At 36.5% G+C, this 18,527-nt stretch overlaps 1 protein-coding gene across 2 annotated transcripts in view; it reads left to right on the top strand.

Annotated features, from left to right (window-relative positions):
• The first annotated feature begins 556 nt into the window (after positions 1-556).
• The window catches only part of rasa2 (RAS p21 protein activator 2), a 52,605-nt gene continuing 34,634 nt past the window's right edge, over positions 557-18,527 (top strand). The window contains exons 1-2 of one of the 2 annotated variants that reach the window (XM_077248304.1): positions 557-715; positions 17,407-17,530. In XM_077248304.1, coding sequence (XP_077104419.1) covers positions 658-715; positions 17,407-17,530 — 182 coding nt within the window. In that variant the 5' untranslated portion in view covers positions 557-657. The remainder of the gene's footprint in view (positions 716-17,406; positions 17,531-18,527) is intronic. The other variant, XM_077248305.1, reaches the window with a different exon arrangement.

The following is an 18,527-nucleotide window of genomic DNA, read 5'->3' as shown; positions in this document are numbered from 1 at the left end:
GACATTATTTTGTATTATTATTACACTCAGTCATAAAAGTAAAAAGGGAGTCAAAAGTAAAAAAAAAAACAAGACAAAAACAATATGTCTTCTACATGTTTGAAACATTTAGGCCTATCACACTGGCCAGGGATGGTGCATACCAGTGATTCACTTGCAGAGGTTTTATTTATTAGTATGTCATACTGATATCAAAGATCGTGAGTATTTTCAAGTGATACTTGTGTAGAGCGACATTAAATATTATAAGACTTTTTAGGTCAGACAAAGTCTATCCACCTTAAAAGCAAACAATAGTAGATGTTTTACTGCTTTCCAACCAAAGAGCGGTGTATCTTGTTAGTAATTTAGGGTATGGTAACTTAAGTAAAATATGCTCTCTCAGTAGAGAACTAAGTTTTAAAACATAAGTAACTGAGTTTCTTCCGAGGGCCCCGTCCATCTGCTTTGTCGCTTGTCCTCCACTAGGGCTTCCGTTTGTTTTGACTACATGATGGTGCCTGTGTGAGTTGATTCACACAAATCCCGGTCTGGCGTCGCGACCAATCACGCTGAGCCGGTGTGGTGACGCTTTGGAGGGACGTCCATCAGTGAGCCTGCATTCATAAACGGATGTGATAAGTGTTGAATGTACTGTACAGAGACGAAACTTGGACCATGGCGGAAGAAGACGACACGAAAATCCGGATTTTGCAGAGCCTCAGAGGAAAGATATGTAAGTGCGACACGATGCGAGTTTGATGTGTGTGTGGAAGAGTGCGTTTAGATGGCTTTAAGAGAGAAAGAAGGATCGGCACGGGGGAAAGAGGGGCGCGGTAGGAGCAACACACACATCCATACACACACACACACTCAGAGATACTGGATGAGGTTCTGAGAATCCAGCGCTGTTTGCTACTTTCACGAAAGTTTGATTATGTAACGTTAGCTCACGTGATTTTAGGTGTTTTATGTTTAAATGATGTGTAAATCTTCCGTGACAGATATAGCTAAAAAAAAAAAAAAACCATTATCTGTGAGTTAGCCGAGGTGCTAACATGCTCCGTAGCCTGGTTCCCCCTCACAACCGCCGTTTTTATTCAGTAATGTTAGTAAGTTAACGTTACCGAAGTGAAATCTTGTTCTTTATCTACCCGTTTTAACTAAACCCGTCTTTATCACTTGGAGTTGGCGGTTGTTTTATTCATTCTTACCCGGATTGAGGTTGTGAAATAGACGGTCGGTGGAATCTTCGCCGAAATTTGACAAATTCTGAGCTGGACGGAAGTTGTTGCAATGCTTTAAATACGCGAACACTAACATAGACAATTATAGTAATTTGCAATTTTCTTCAAAAACAATTTGTAAATGCGTACAGTATATTATAAACTGTAGCTCAATCGCCGTGAAGTGATTTCAAATGAAATAATACAGAGTAGGCTAACCGTTACGCACTTAATTTATTTTCCACATATATATTACAGTTAACGTTAGTACAATAAAACTGTGGTAACTTGGTATTAGCTAGCTACTGTCATTAAAGAAGAAATTAAAATGACAGAAAGCTTTTTTACACTCTTTGCTGAAATCAATCACATATTAATTTATTATGACTTTACAGTTGTATCTATAGCTAGATTAACTCATAAAGTCTAGCTGTTAGGGTATTTGATATATTTACACCGTAAAAAGTGGACAAGATCCTTAGAAATGACACTCTTTTGTATAATCCAATTTATCCCTGTTGATTTAGTGATAGTGACATGATACCATGGTAATATTGTTTCTGGAGTTCTGCCATGGTAATAACATATTCTTTAATAGGACAATTTAAATTCAAATGTTCATGAGTATCATCATCATGATCACTACGGTATATGTCGGAGTACAGTGTAAAAAAGGTTTTGTCATTGTCAAGTAATAACTTTTGATTTACATCTAATAACATTTAAATTAACTGATTGAAAATTCAACTGCATGTTTTTAAAGTGTACTGTTATATTACCTTTTGATACCATTATTGTAAAATGGTATTTTTGGTCAAGTAAAATGTTTAGTCATGTAATAACATTTGAATTATATTTAAAAACATTTAAATTAAGTGATTGGAAAATTGGAAGGGCAACAGCATATTTTTAAAGTGTACCTACTTACCTTATGATACACTTGTTGTAAAATGGTTCTTTTGGCACATGGTACTTTTTTGTGAGGGATATGACAGGACAGCTGTCATTATCGGCAAATGAAAGATTGCAGTGTCTGAAATAAAATGGTCCCAGAGATTTTGACATGTCAAGTGTGTGTTGAATAGACAGAGCTGATTTAAATTTAAGATCATCTTAAAGAGAGATTTTCTTTATGCTGTCAGAATGATTGGTGCTTATGTTTTTACTGTCTCCCACCCCTCACCCACCAAAAAGAAAAGAAAAATTGAACTGAAACTTTCTGTGTTGCAAGTGACTTCGTGGTAAATCATCGCTCACTGGAAGCCTCAAATCCAAATGATATTGCATAATTCATGTGAAGTATAGAGTATAAAAAGAAAAACGTACAATATAATGAAATAAAAAAAGATGTCCTGTGGTACGAGTTGAACATTTTATTTTTAACAAACTTCTGTTAAAAAGTTTTATTTCTATTTATAACCCAGATATAATTTGTTTAGTAGCTTAAACCTGTCTTAATATATCTTTCAGCATCAGTCTATATGTATAGCCCTTAATGGCCATTTTTAAAACCGTGAATGCGTATGATTGTGTGAAAGACATCTCTTTTATCTTTCCACCTGGATGAGGGTAGGCTTTTCTGATTACAGTAACCACCCAGTAACTTGTGTTTGCCACTGTACTGAAACAGCTGTCTACAATGGGGGTATTTTTAGTAGTTGGGACTTTTAGGGCATTTGGGAGACTTGAAAGTTCCAACCTCTGATCAATTCCGGTAATGTGTTGTTGAGTAAGTGATAAAAATGATAATAGCAATATTAGTAAATACCTTACCGTTATGTGATGTGGATGTAGTTTCAAATTTCAGACATGTACAGTAGTCAACATTTGAAGTGGATCAAAAAAGTTAATCAAAGTTGTCCTAAGACAAGAACGGGTATTGTTCAAAATTCATGTATAACTTTGATGAAAGATTTTGATCGACTTCAAATGTTGACTTCTGTTTGTAAAAGAGACAATTTTGTTTCATATGATCTGACAGAAAATGTGTAAAATAGTTGTAGCTGTCATGTTTAGTGCATTAAAGTTTACAGATACCTTCAAAAATAATTGGGAAAGTCCCAGCATACTGATAAATAATTTCTCTCTTGTTCATAAATACTTTGAGAAGAAATCAGATACTGTTTATTTAGGCCTCTACATTATCTAATCTGAATTTCCTATCGTTTAAAATATCCTTTAAAATAATATTTAGGATAATCGTCTGGTTGCTTAAAAATGCCAGAGCCATCCGAAGAACTGCTTTTTTAAATTACACACAACTGAAGTCTTTGGTCAAACCACTTCCTACTCAGTTTTATTTGCCCTGACTGAAAAGATGAGGTTCAGGATAAATCAGGGAGATACCGACTGAATGACATGTCCCATGTGTTATCAAATCAAATTGTCCAGCACACACGTGACTCTGAACAATTGATCAGTTGCTCACTGTTTTAGTTGTGCAGTTAGTCTGTGTGTCCTATATTAACACACTGGGCTAAATATACGGTGTGGTTTGCTCCACTCCTATTTTTATGAAAGGTTAAGGGCATTCATTTGTCGTCTAGTGTTTTGTAGTTGGTTGACAACAACTGTTATGTCTTTGTCTAATAATGGCTACTGCCCATTGGTCCGTGAGGTAAATGAATGCAGCTCAATGGCTTTTTCATTCACAAAAGCACACCACTGTTTCAGAATGACTGTTATGAGTTTTTTGTAGGTAGGATACTGTGTGCTGTGCGTCACACTGCAGTGATGGCTTAGTCCACGTAAGTGTCCTAATCGGGAGGTATGTCAACACCAAGCACAACCAAAAAATTGGGTTACGGCCTTGACAAACAAAAATAAACCATTCCATGCATGTAGCATTTATTATTATTATTATTATTATTTAATTCATTTAATAATATTAATCTGCTAAAGTAACTGAAGTCCCTTAGCTTAACAGAAAATCAGGCATTCAGTCCGATTTAAGCCACAATATGCTCGTGGACATGGTCAAAATATATTAATAACAAATATACCAAGACCAAGTGTCAAGCTCATATAGGTTCCAGAGAGAAATTAGCATATAAAGATTTGAATAGCTTCCCTAAAAAGTCATACTTGGTTTACACAATAAGAAAAAGAAAATCCATAGAAAAAAAATTACTAGTCCCTTTTCTGTTAAGTTTACATTTTTTTAACTCTAAAATACAACATAATGCAATTCCAATACAGGTAAAACACGTAATACAGATAATTATAAAAAATAATACAGATAATTCCTTCATATTAACAGTACATTGGGCCCTATTTTTACGGATTGTTCTTATATTAAGAGTAATCTAGAGAACTCAGCTATTTTAACCAGTGCAACGGCCCGTGTCACTGTGTCGCCTGTCAATGACGTCATATCCATGTTACCCTAGATTTCTGTAGAAACCATGGAAACACCAAAGACGCTTTAATATATTATGTGTTTTATTAGACAGGTGAGCAACTGTTTGGATACTCTTATCGACAGAAATGAATCATTGTTATATAGTTCAACACAGTCTTACTGTTTGAATCTTGGTTTCTTGATTTACCGTGAGTAACATGTTTATACCATGCCTCAGAGACAACACTATTTTGTCATGTGGCTAACATAGCAAAATCAGAAAGTGCTTTATTTGTTGAAACACTGCAGCATTTTCTCTGCCATTTAATAGGCTATATTTTAAAATTAATTGCATGCCATTTAGCAACATAAGTCATCCAGCTTTTGTTAATATATTATAATATCGATCTAGCTTACTGCAGTGTGCAACAAGTGTCTCATACCAGCCACTGAGCGAACGCAGAGCAACGTTTTAACTTAAATTTCAACACACTCAAACGTATTTTTAGTATGAAGGTTTTGACCAAATAAACAGCGCTTCGTTACCCCACAATTTTAATTAGTCAAATAAAGTGACCTGTGTGAGTAGTAACTCAGCGCTTGTGGCTGTTTCATTAGTATGAAATAAAATAATGTGAATTTAAGTGACCAAACGTAACTCACAAAGTTCAAGTTCAGGGAAGGAGGAGGTAAACGTGACATGAAATTTAAGTTGTAACTTTAATCAAAATATGCATAAACGACAAAGTGAAACGAGCGGCAATGGCTGACTGTCCCAGGATCTCGGCCCGGCCCGGCCCTGCTTCATACCGCACCACAGTAACGTTAATAAAACCTTAAAACATTACCTCACCCATGAACATCATTTCTGCCCGAGTCCCGTGCTTTCCATCGGCTGTGGAGGTGAATACGAGAACTCCCATGATTCCACACTCCTTCACGGCGACATCATGCTTGAAGCTACGCCTTCGTTATTGTTTAGAAAAATCGACCTAGCGGCAAAACTTACGTACTGTGCCTTTAATAGAACACGTCATGACAATATATTATATTTGACTTAACCTGATATCTTGATTATTTAATGTATATTTAAAATATCTTTCATTAAAATGACAGCAACTGTGTAAATTATTATATTTCAATAACGAATTAGAGTAAAAACACAATTTAATGCAAAAAACTGCCTTATGTTCAGTTTACATGTTTTCATACAATGTGTTGGGTGTTGATTATTATGTCTAATAAAAAAATAGCATCTGAATATAGGCTAAACGTCTAGGCACTGTTGTTAACGTTTAATGTTATAGTAATGTGCGGGCTCGTTATATAGTGTACAGCATTAGCTGATCTTTTTTTTTAATCCTTGCGAAACGTTTAAGTGAATTAATTTAAAGACAAAGTCGCATTTTTTTTTCATTAAACCACTGTTTAAAAAAAACCAAACAAAAACCAATTTTAGCTTTCTAAACCCCACCGAATCAAACCGAACTGAGACGTCAAAACCGTGGGAAGAACCGGGCCGTCAGTTTTGTGTTTCGTTACACCCCTAGTAATTGGTATCCTCGTGGACTAAAATACTTTTTTTGCTCACTCTGATGTTATCTTTTTCTTTTCTTTCCCCTTCTTTTTGCACACAAACAGCCACATTTACATGTGGTCACCAGCACCGGCTATTGACAGGTGTGCGTGCACATAAACAAACAGAAGGAGGAAATGTTTTCATGTTGTGATGTGTTGGAGAACTGTGAAGCATACAGTAGTAAATTAATAACAGCAAACAAAGAGGAACTGAACTAAGGGCTGGCTCTATGAGGACCATCTTACAACATACTCTTACGACTTTACACTGGCCACATTGTTCCTGTGTCAACCAATTCCGATGCTCTTATTAGACATTTCAGTACTTGGTAGGCAAACCTGATAGGCTATTATATTTAAACCACCAAACAACCTTTTGTTTTCTGTAGTGGTCATGTTTTTTCCATATTTATCCTGCATTCATGAAATGATTGTATTGAAAAAAGTTGTCTTTCTCTTTTAGAGGAAATGGACTAGAAATATTGCTGACTCGTCATGTACTCATGGGTGTGTCCAAATTTTACTCCAATAAAAAGCTTGATACTCTCTAGCAAAAGCATATAGCAAATTGTCATGATTTTGTTGTCTGTGCTTTCTTAAGGCGAGACACTACAGGTGAATAGGGTAAAAATGTTAACGTACAGAAATCCCCATGAAACTTTACCAGTTGATTACTAGCATGAATAGGAGAAAAAAATGTATTGCAAGTTTTCTGTAATTTTATGTTTAAATATGCTAATCAGGCTATATCTAATTAAATATGCACTAATTTGCATATATTTTGAAATTACGTTTTTTGAAGATGAAAAAAACAAGGTTCAAAATTATTTTTGCATTTTTTTGATATATTAAATGAAAAGACATTTACAGAAGGGATTATGAATATCTCCTTTTGCTACCCTGTAAATCAGAAAATACTGCCAATAGCCTTAAAAAATGATTTCCGCCCTATTTTTAGGCATACAATATCATATAAATCAGGCCAAGAATGATATATCAACAAAACCCTCTGAAAAAACCTTCACAATATAGTTAGGAATAGGACTGTAAAGTTTGGTGTATGTAGGTGCTACAGAAGTGGAAAATCGTCACTAGGAGTGTAGGAAAAAACTCATTTTGAGAAAACGGCCTTTAAAGATTTTTATGGCAAAATTCCACTAATTTCTATTGAAAGCCATGAATTACAGACAAAATATGCTTTAGGTCCATGTAAAATCAATGTATCACACTGTTTAACATCCAAAACTCATCATTGCTTCATCCATTACTGATCATAACATCCAAAACAACACTCAAAACATCAAATCCACACATCAACAGTCCATCACACATGTGAATATGAATCTGCCTGAGGGACTCACAACCACTTTAGGATCCCACAATTACAGATTTGTTTAGTATTATATAGTAATTATATTATACAAGAACTGAAATGTGTTGTGTAATATAATTGTTTTGTATAAATAGTGTGTAAAGTATTGTATATATGAGATGCATGTATATAATGTCAGACGATTCTGAACAAATCACATTGTCAGAAATTGGCATCAGCCAATGAGATGCGCATTTCAAGTTAAATCGCCCGTTTTACTTTCACGATTGGTTGCTGATAAACAGGAAATGACCATATTTGGATCCGATAGCGTTGCAAAGGAGAGAGAGAGCTTTCTAACGGTGTGTGTGATGACAGGGTGCAGACAGCGATCGCGGAGCAGTTGGGTGATTTAGAACGCCAACTTTTGTTGAATTTATGCAAAATCTACACACGCAAACAGACAAAGTGTAGTAAAATAAAGACCTAAATGTGTATTTTGGACTTTTTTTCAGCACAAATCTGTTATTAAAGACAAATAGCCCAAAATCTCAAAACTGACCAGGAAATAAAAAAAACGATGTTTTTGCCTGCCGTGTCTCGCCTTAAAAAGAAAACTAGCTCTTTGATATGTCTCGCCCCAAAAGTCTTGTTTCAACAATGCTCGTCAATCGGTTTCATGGGGTCTTTAAATGTAGCAAACAAGCTGATGTTGGTGTTTAAAACTTGTGGCTCACACTCATTAACTCATAACCTTCTGACCGCTTACTTCATTCACTCTCAAACCTCATCCTTTCCTTGCGCCTTCATACTTCTTTCACAATAACTATTTTGTTACAAATAGTTTTGAGCAACACATAAAAAACTATCCATAGAATCATACCAGTAAAGCAGAAGTATTACTTTCACACTTTACACGCACACACACACACGCGCACACATGTATGTAAATAGCATAAACATATACACAATTTCACCGGCAACTTTATTAGGTACACCTGTTCAACTGCTTGTTAACGCAAACATCTAATCAGCCAATCACATGGCAGCAACTCAATGCATTTAGGCATGTAGACATGGTCAAGATGATCTGCCGAAGTTCAAACTGAGCATCAGAATGGGGAAGAAACATGATTTAAGTAACTTTGAACATGGCATGGTTGTTGACGCCAAATGGGGTGGTCTGAGATAGGGCTGGGACGGTTACCGCATTACCGCAATACCGCGGTCACGTGACTCCGACCGCGGGTTTGAGCTCGTCACCGTCATCACCGCAAAAAAAAAAAACCTTGGCCTGCACATGTGTGCACGTTGTGTCTAATGACATGGATTCATTGATTCTAATGACATGGATTATGTCTAATGATATTGTGGCTTACATGGATTCAAGGTTTTCTAAACAAAACTTATCATCAAAAGATGGAGCAAATCCGACCTTTCGCGAGTTGAGCGCAATGTTCCATGACGCATAATAACATTCCATTCGTATTAGAGATGCGCGGATGGGCTATTATTATTTCATCCGCAACCACATCATAAAACTCATCATCTGTCCGCCAACCACCCGCACCAACGTTTTTTGATCAATTTTCGAAACCGCATCCACGGCGCTGACTGTTTTAAGGTCTATGAGCAATGTGAGGCGCTGCTGTCGCGAGGCTAGAAAGCTCTTGGCTGTTCTAGAAAGAACACTGATCCAATGCAGCAAAGATATTTAAAGGCTAAAGTCCCTAGTATATTGGCTATGTTGTATCCCCAGAATATCAGCAGTGAACTCCGTCTCCGATCGGCGCACAGGGATAAATATATATAAGTAAATTCCCTATAATGCACATCGGCAAACCTGACCTTACCTGACTAGGCTACTGTAGACTAAAATTTTATCATTTTGTTTTGAATTTTGTTTTAAAGTAGACATTTAGGCCCAGCCTACGCCGAGTTTCGGTTCATTTATGAGACGAGCTCCAATTCACCCGCAAGAGATCGCACCCGCGCTTCCACGTCCTCCTGATTATATGTCTGCTATTTGCTTCTTATTTCTTAATCCCAGGCAATTAGTTAATGAAACAGTGATTAAAATTAAGGTACAATTTATACAAAACGAAATTTAATTTAAAGAAAGGCTTTCTACAAAACAAAACTTAATAAAGTGGTCAAAATCGTGTCTGACCCATCTTATGATCCTATCTTACTCGTGCTGTTCACTCTTCATATAATCGACATAGATTAAATAAAAAATAACACTATATTATGTAAACATAAATATGGAGTATAATATTTGTAATTAAGACATGTTGCAATAGGTGTTCTTTCATTTCCAATGTGAACATAATGTATTCTCCTGAAAATGATGAATTCAATGCGAATGTATCTGAGAATATTCTTAAATAAGGAAATCTATTCAGTGATTGGTTCATGCCAAATTACTGCTTGATGAAAATTTGACTATTTCAAATTGTGCTCGTTTTTTTCGGATGTAGGTGACAATATTTAGCAAAGTCTGTCTAGCAAAAACGGATTTCTGGTGCGTGCGCGAAAGTCTGTCGGGGGGGGGGGGGGGGGGGCTGGGGGGTTTGGGTGCTGGCTATTTAAAGCGGTTTACCGCCATACCGCGGGAAAATCTTGCTTTTCAACCGCGGTTAGAAAAAATCCATACCTCCCCAGCCCTAGTCTGAGAATTTCAGAAACCGCTTAATCTACTGAGATTTTCACGCACAACCATCTCTAGGGTTTACAGAGAATGGTTCCAAAAAGAGAAAATATCCAGTGCAGAAGTTCTGTGGGTGAAAAATGCCTTGTTGATGTCAGATGAGAAAGGCCAGACTGGTTTGAGCTCATAGAAAGCCAACAGTGACTCAAACAACCAACCGAGGTCTGCAGAAGAGCATCTCTGAACGCGCAACAGAAGAGCTCCACGAAGTGCTCCACGAAGCAGAAGAGCTACAGCAGCAGAAGATAAACCGGTGTCACTCCTGTCAGCTGAGAACAGCAAACTGAGGCTACCGTTTGCACAGGCTCACCAAAATTGGACAATAAAAGATTGGAAAGATGTAGCCTGATCAGTTTTGATTCCTGCTGTGATATTCAGATGGTAGGGTCAGAATTTGGCGTAACCAACATGAAAGCATGATTTCATCAACGGGCCAGGCTGCTGCTGGTGGTGTAATGGTGTTGGGGATGTTTTCTTGCCACACTTTGGGTCCCTTAATACCAATCAAACATCATCTAAACGTCACAGCCTACCTGAGTATTGTTGCTGAACACGTCCATCTCTTAATGACCACAGTATACCATCTTCTGATGGCTCCTTCCAGTGGGATAATGTGCCATGTCACAAAGCTCAAATCATCTCAAAATGTTTCTTGAACATGACAATGACTTCACTTTACTCGAATGTACTCCACGTTCACCAGACCTCAATTCAATAGAGCACCTTAAGGATGTGATGGAACTGATGATTTGCACTGTTGATGCGCAGCCGACAAATCTGCAGCAACTGAGCGATGCTATCATGTCAATATGGACCAAAATCTCGGAGGAATGTTTCCAGCACCTTGTTGAATCTGTGCCACAAATAATTAAAAGGGGGTCAAACCCGATTATAGCAAGGTGTACCTAATAAATTGACCAGTGGGTGTAGTTTTTATAAATAAACTGTATATTTTTATATATATATATATATATATATATATATATATATATATATATATATATATATATATTAGGCCTAACTGATCTTTTTCCCATATGATTTTCAATAGACAAAGCCTGAAAGTATTCACAATATATGTATATATATATATATATTGTGAATATTTTTGTCTCATACTTTCATATGTCACAGGGGTTGAGGGAAGGGCACCAGGGTTATGTTTAGAATACTCCGTATGTATACTGTGCAGAGAATGTCCGTTTTTTTGAATGCATGAGCAACCATCCATAATGTCCAGCTACATTTGCCAAAATGTGCAGCGTAACACAATGCATGTATTAGTATCCCACAATGCAGTGCACTCAACTTGACCTTCCATTCCTAGTGTAACGCATGATTTGTTGATTTTATTTTATTTTGCGAGAAGAGACCACAGAGTAACACGACACATGAAACTAGCACAGCTACTGGCTTTGTCTATTGGAAATCGTTTGGGGAAAAAGATCAGTTAGGCCTATATATATATATATATATATATATATATATATATACATACATGTATATATGTGTGTGTATATAGAATATCAGACTTTTTTTTTTAAATATTTGACCGCTGAATGTCGAAATTGACCAATCAGAAACAAGCATTCAAGCTGTGAAATAACCAAATTTATTTCTGAAATGGCTAATACGCTGTCAACTGTAGACTAGTACTCAATTCCAAACACAGCCTGTGTTTAGTTCTAAAGTTAGCTTTTCTGACCTTTTTCCCAAGGAAGTTGCGAAGTTAAATTATTATGAGCCTGAATAAATTGGCGTCAAAAATGGGGTAAAAAACGAACCAGCTCTGTGTTTCCCCTTCCGGTCTATGTTAAGTTCTCTGAAAAGCAGTTGGGGACGGTGTCACAGCGGGTCTCGGGCTGGTTGTGAGTGATTCAGGGCAGGAGGGCTTAGCTCAGAGCTCAAGAGTCGCTTTAGGTTTTACAGTCAGTGGCACTGGGATTAGACATGAATAGTTCTTTAAAGAGCTGAAGCAGATTGACGCTGTCACCTCACACACCCTTCGCAGTGTGCAGTGCTTACACAGCTAACACTAAACAGTCTCTGCTTTTACCACAAAACCCAGTTTAATAAAGTGATGCAATTCTCTTCAAGAGTGAATGTGATATTAACTAGCCTAACTGTTGCAATTTACTCACGGGATCATATTGCTTACTAAGAATATTAATCAATATAGAGTTGAACTATACCAGTCAGTTGCCATCAGAGAACTTCTGCTTAATGGGTAATATCAGGTTGTTGTGAATAAAGGTTCGGTAATATCGAATTCTGATTAAGTAATATTTTTTTTTTCTTTGTTGGTTAAATCGGCAGTTTAGCTTTTCTTATATGCGTTCTGTGGCCATTTGTGTTGTGGTTTTATTTTTTGTCTGGTCATTCTTTCTTTTTTGTTTAGTTTTTTTCTTGCGTTCGGTATTTGTCTAGTCTTCTTTTGTTTTTGTATACATAACTAAAACTCTGATACAATTGTGACTATAGTGAAAATGGATGGTTGTTGTTGTTTTGTCTTGTCTTTATTTTTATTTTTTGTATTCAAAAGTACTCCAAAACGTATGGTTATGTTTTGTGTGTGTGTTTGTGGTCTTGTCTTGCTTTGTACACCATGCTTTTCTGTAGATAAAATGCAAATGGAACCAGTAGATGTTTTCCCCGTTTTTCTACATTGATTTTGAAGTGCAATTCTGATCATTCACAAAATGTAATAGAACATGACACTCTTATTTTTAGCTGAAATGAATATCAAGATTAGGCAAAATATGTGGTCCTGCAAGAGCCTAAGGATGTGTTGAACATTAATGATGGGTGTGTGGACAGTAAATGATGACCATCCAATTCTGTGGAAAAATTCAGTCCTGCATTATTTAGCTGGTGTGATTTTTATCATATCTTTTGTTTTTTCATCGGCCCAAATTATTTCACAGACGAGTATCCGGTATGTTTGCTTTGGGGGTTTTTTTCACCATTTTTGTGCATGTTTGTTTATGTCTATGAAAGTGTGTGATTACACAGCATGTGTGTCTTTGCATGTAGGGAACTCCAGAGTTTAGTGTCTGCATGTGTGTTAAAGCGCCTGTGTATCTTGTTTGTTCAGGCCTCACGGTTGTGGTTTGTGTTCACTTCCGTTGCTAAGCATACAGTGCTACACATGTTGGCTTCTCTTCATCACACCTGTGTGTATGTGTGTGAGAAGAGAGGGTTAACTCTAGGGCATTGGCTGCTATCACGGCTCCCATGCGGCAGTGTGCTGTCGGGAGTTTAGTTTCCTCTGAGTCTTTATCTGTGTCAACTGTGAGCATCATTATGAGCTGCTCTGTGTTGTATTTGCTGTTGTTTTCTGAATGGTTCCGGGGAAGGTGTGTGTGTGTGTGTGTGTGTGTGTGTGTGTGTGTGTGTGTGTGTGTGTGTGTGTGTGTGTGTGTGTGTGTGTGTGTGTGTGTGTGTGTGTGTGTGTGTGTGTGTGTGTGTGTGTGTGTGTGTGTGTGTGTGTGTGTGTGTGTGTGTGTGTGTGTGTGTGTGTGTGTGTGTGTGTGTGTGTGTGTGTGTGTGTGTGTGTGTGTGTGTGTGTGTGTGTGTGTGTGTGCGTGCGTGCGTGCGTGCGTGCGTGCGCCGGAAACCATGACTGTAACAGCTAAAGGTGTATGTTGCAGACTTTGCCCATTCAGTCTCTGCTCCCTAATGAGAATATGCATTAGGCTAGTGTTCGACCGAGATTGTTTTTTTTGATGGCCGATGCCAATATCTTAGAGAGCAGTAGGGTTGGGCGGTATTTCGGTAATATCTTATACCGTGGGGTCTTAAAATAGCAACGGTATCAGTTTCAATACCGTCATCACCGGCACTTATATATAAAATATAAATATAATTTATTAAATGCCTAAAAATGCTTATATAGTTGTCATCAAGTGACAGTGTGGAGGAGAAAGAGAGAGAGAGAGAAGGGAGAGGCGGTAAATACTGACGAGGCAATTTGTAAATGTTGCAATAAAAAAGGTGACCGCGAGAGATGGAAACACCTCTAACCTAATGTCGCATCTCCGAAACAACCACCCACTCACTGCTGCGAGGATGCATTTTGCCCCGAGTTCATTAAATAAGCGCATTAGTTTATATTTGTTAAAATATTATAATGTTAGTTTTTTTTACATTGATAATGAAAACTGAACAGCACGAGTAAGATGGGATGCATCGGGAGTCAGACATTGACCACTTAAGTTTCATTTTGTAAAAGGCCTTTCTTTAAAGTGAATTTCGTTTTGTATAAATTGTATCTTAATTTTAATAATTTTTTTATCAACCAATAATAAATAAGAATCAAATATAGCATACAACATAATCATGACATGATCGTGCGCTGGCGCGCCGCGGTCACTTGCATTGAAATCTCATCATAAATTAACCGAAACTCAGTGTATGTCTCACAGACATGACAGATAGGCCTATATCTAAATAAAGCTTGAAATTTCATTAAACAAAACAATTCAAAACGAAAAGAAATAGGCCACTCGCTGATTATTTAATCCATGATGTGCATTTCTCTCTATGCGCGTTCATACGGAAATGGCGATCATCAAATTAAACGAAACTATTCAAAACGAAAAGAAATAGGCTAGCCTACTCTCTGATTATGTAATCCGTGATGTGGATTTCTCTCTATCGTTCACTATGGAGATGGCGATTCGTCAATTTCTTTAAACGAAACAATTCAAAAGGAAAAGAAATATAGGCAGCATACTCTCTGATTAATCCAGGATGTGCATTTCTCTCTATAGGCGCGTTCACTACGGAGATATCAATCGTCAATTTCTTTAAACGTAACATTTCAAAACGAAAAGAAAAAGGCTAGCCTATACCATCTGATTATGTAATCTGTGATCTGCATTTCTCTCTATATATGCGCGTTCACTAGGAGATGGCGATCCTCAACTTAATCTTTGCAGCAGACACTGACAGAAAAGTTGTATTAATAAAAATCAATGGACGTGTGTCACCGGATTTACAAATGCACTTCTTGCTTGTTGCTTGTTAATTTAATTTAAATTAATTAATAAAATGAATACAATTGTCATAATTAAAATAATTAAATATTATTAATTGTCCCATTTTTGCTCATTTATAAATAGTATTTATATCTTCCACCCCCTCAGCACCTGGGTTAAAAAAATATTTGTGGCCACCATATTATAACGGCCCACGTATTAAAAATAGTCGAGTCTAAATAGGGCTCCGGCTCATATTACATTTAATGCCGTCAGCCGGGATCAGACACAACGTGCACGAGTTGGCCTTGATTATTTTTTTTTTTTTGCCCGATCTGGTATTCAGTTTCTGAACGGTGTAGGCACAAGCCAACAGTTTGGTGACGCTGTCTGAGCCTTATGTCATAATTTTTAATTAGTCACGGTAATACCGTATACCCCGGTAAAATAGGGAGGAGGTTTGACGGTATCAAAATTTGGATACCGCCCAAGCCTAGAGAGCAGGGTGGCCGATATTTATATATATACTTAATATTTATTTTAATTAATATTTAACAAATTATTAATAAATGAGAAAACATATCCTTAAAATAAAAATGCTTATACTTTGGATGGCAATTTCTTGAATCTGCAATCCTATTACAGTATTTTTCACAAAGTAATCGTTTAAAAATGTATGAATATGTGAATTAAATGGAAGTAAACAATGTAACGGCACTCAGTAATCTGGTAATTTCGCGTGCACTTGTAATCATATTTTTTCAAATAAAGACAAGGTAATGCTAATTTTACATACAGAACACAGTGAAAACGTTATGAATATGACACCGTGGGAAACTGGATATAGCACAGCATATTTTAAAATGAAGGATTTAAAGTTTTTTAAACCCGTCAATATAAGTCTGGAGCGCCTTTAAGATAAAACTCCCGCTTCCAACACATTGGCCAATCAGAAAAACGATATATGGGTCGACCACTTATCTCTTGTATGCATCTCTTGTAGGGTGAATTTAAAAGTGTCGTCAGCGAATTTTGAAGTCATGTTACAGCCCAAAAGAAGAAATTGTATTTTGCATGCTGAAAATGAAGGTTATTTTTAGGACTTAATACTTTCTTGACACTATACATTACTCATAGTATCCTCTTTTCGCAAAAAATAAATACCAAAATCATAATGCATTAATGATAATCATCCTGTTTTGACAGTATATCAGCATAATAACATGCAGTGCAACAAAAATAATATATATATATATATATATATATATATACAAAGATTAAATAAAACTAACTGTGTATGTTTGTGTGTGTTGTATGTGTATGTATATATTTATATATATAATTTTATTTATTTAGATTTCTTTTGTTGTTTTATTTTGTTAAAACATGTACTGAACATTTTAATTTGCATTATGGTAATGAGCATAATATTTAGTTTTTGTATTATAGAGAATTTGAGAGGAAATTGTTGTTTTTTGATTATTTGAGATAATAATTTTACACTTAGTTTTACAAAATGATATAGATCAAAAAATTAGCTGTATTATCTTAATCCGAAATACAATTCTTAATTTTTTGGGGTTTTCTTTAACATGAAATATGACATGCACACCTTCTTACAACATAAGGTTTGTCTCTACTAAATAAGAACAGCTGAATCGCATTTTATGAATGGCTTTATCAAAAAAAAAAAGAGCTATATTTTGTGGTGATTTTAGAAGAGACTTAAAACTGAAAGCTGTGAACCACAATAAAGAATCCAGAGTATCTGAAAATATAAATTTGAGATAAAGTTATAAGGTGCTTTTCGTGTTTATTAATTGTTCTTGCGTTCTCTAGCTGTGTCGTCCTGGTTTGATGTGGTCTGGATCAGTTATGGCCTCATCGTCCCTCTGACACTAATATGTGTGGTTGTGTATGTGTGTGTTTTTGAATTTGATCTTTTGAATCAGCGCCTGGAAGCCCCAGTGCATGCTGGGAGGATGTTAATGCTTCTCGTCTGTAACCACATCTTAGATGAGCTCCACGTACAGCGGCCACATCCGCCTCAAGCCTCTACACCACCACAGCGCTCATGCCAGTGTGTGCGCATGATAGTGTGTGTTAGTGGCCGACCCTACAACTGACAAACCTCGATATTCAAATGCAATGTTTAGATGTACCAAAAATAATTTAAGCTTATTTTCTAATGATCTAACGCAGAATGTCCTTAGGCAGCTTTTATGTACATTTACATTTCTGGGAAAACTGCAGTTACACAGCTATTATTCTCCTCTCGCCAGGTGAAGCAAAGAATCTGGGTCCGAGCTCAGGTCCGAACCGTCTCCGTGACCTCTGCACCTTCTGTACAATCGGTTTGGACCAGGAGGAAGTATACCGCACAAAAGTCTACGAGAAGAGTGTAAGGTGAGATGGTGAACATGCATAAGCGCACAAACATCACATGCAAACTACGTACTGATGTCGATGATAATTATCTTAAAAGAACAGCACTTCTCATGAATGTGGTTTTCATGCTGCTTGTCAAAAATGCAGGCCTACATTTTTTTTTCTGCCAGTTATGTACACCCGTAATTTGAACCAGAGCGGAAGACTGCGCTTTTATGTTGTTTTATTTCGTCCATCACAGTAGTTGCTCAATATACCATATATTACAAAAATGAACTAGATTTAAAGAAAAAGAAAATGTGAATAGGTTTTAACTCCTCAAACCTATCCGCTAGAATGCTATACTGTAAAACTTGGTAACCCACAATTGTTACCCTAATTTTTACCTGATCTAACACTTAAAGGAATAGTTCGCACACAAATTTCAATTCTGTCACCATTTACTCATCCTCGTGCTGTTCCAAAACTCATAAGATTTTGGTTAATCTTTGAAACTCAAATGAAGATATTTTTAATGAAACCTGAGAGGTTTCTGTCCCCCCATTGAAAGTCTAGTTAACCAAAACTTAGAAGGGCCATAAAGGCATTGTAAAATGAATCCACATGAATCACGCACTTTACTCAAAGTTATGTGAAGAGATAAAATCACTTTAAGTTGAGTTTTGCTGGTGTTTGGTGATGTTAAATAATATTTTTGATTTGCACATGATCATTTTTGTTAAATCTTTTTTCATGCAGATGTTAAAGCGATAACATTAATTCACAAACGTCTGTCATCATTTACTCACCCTCGTGTTGCTTTCGTTTTTCTGTGGAACACAAAAGAAGATATTTTGCAAAGTGTCTCACAATTTTTTGCTCATACAATAAAAAAGGGAGTCTGACGTTATTTTGGACCCCTTTGACTTTCATTGTATGGACATAAACAGTTAAAACGTTATTCAGAATATTTTCTTTTGTGTTCCAAAAGAGAAAGAAAGTCACACAGGTTTGGAACACCATGAGTATCCCTTTA

The sequence above is a fragment of the Siphateles boraxobius genome, unplaced genomic scaffold (genome assembly GCF_051911475.1).
Source record: "Siphateles boraxobius isolate OS27281-9 unplaced genomic scaffold, OSU_SipBor_1 30, whole genome shotgun sequence".
Lineage (NCBI taxonomy): Eukaryota > Metazoa > Chordata > Actinopteri > Cypriniformes > Leuciscidae > Siphateles > Siphateles boraxobius.
Note: the sequence above shows the minus strand (reverse complement) of the source record. Positions and strands in the feature narration are given on the sequence as shown.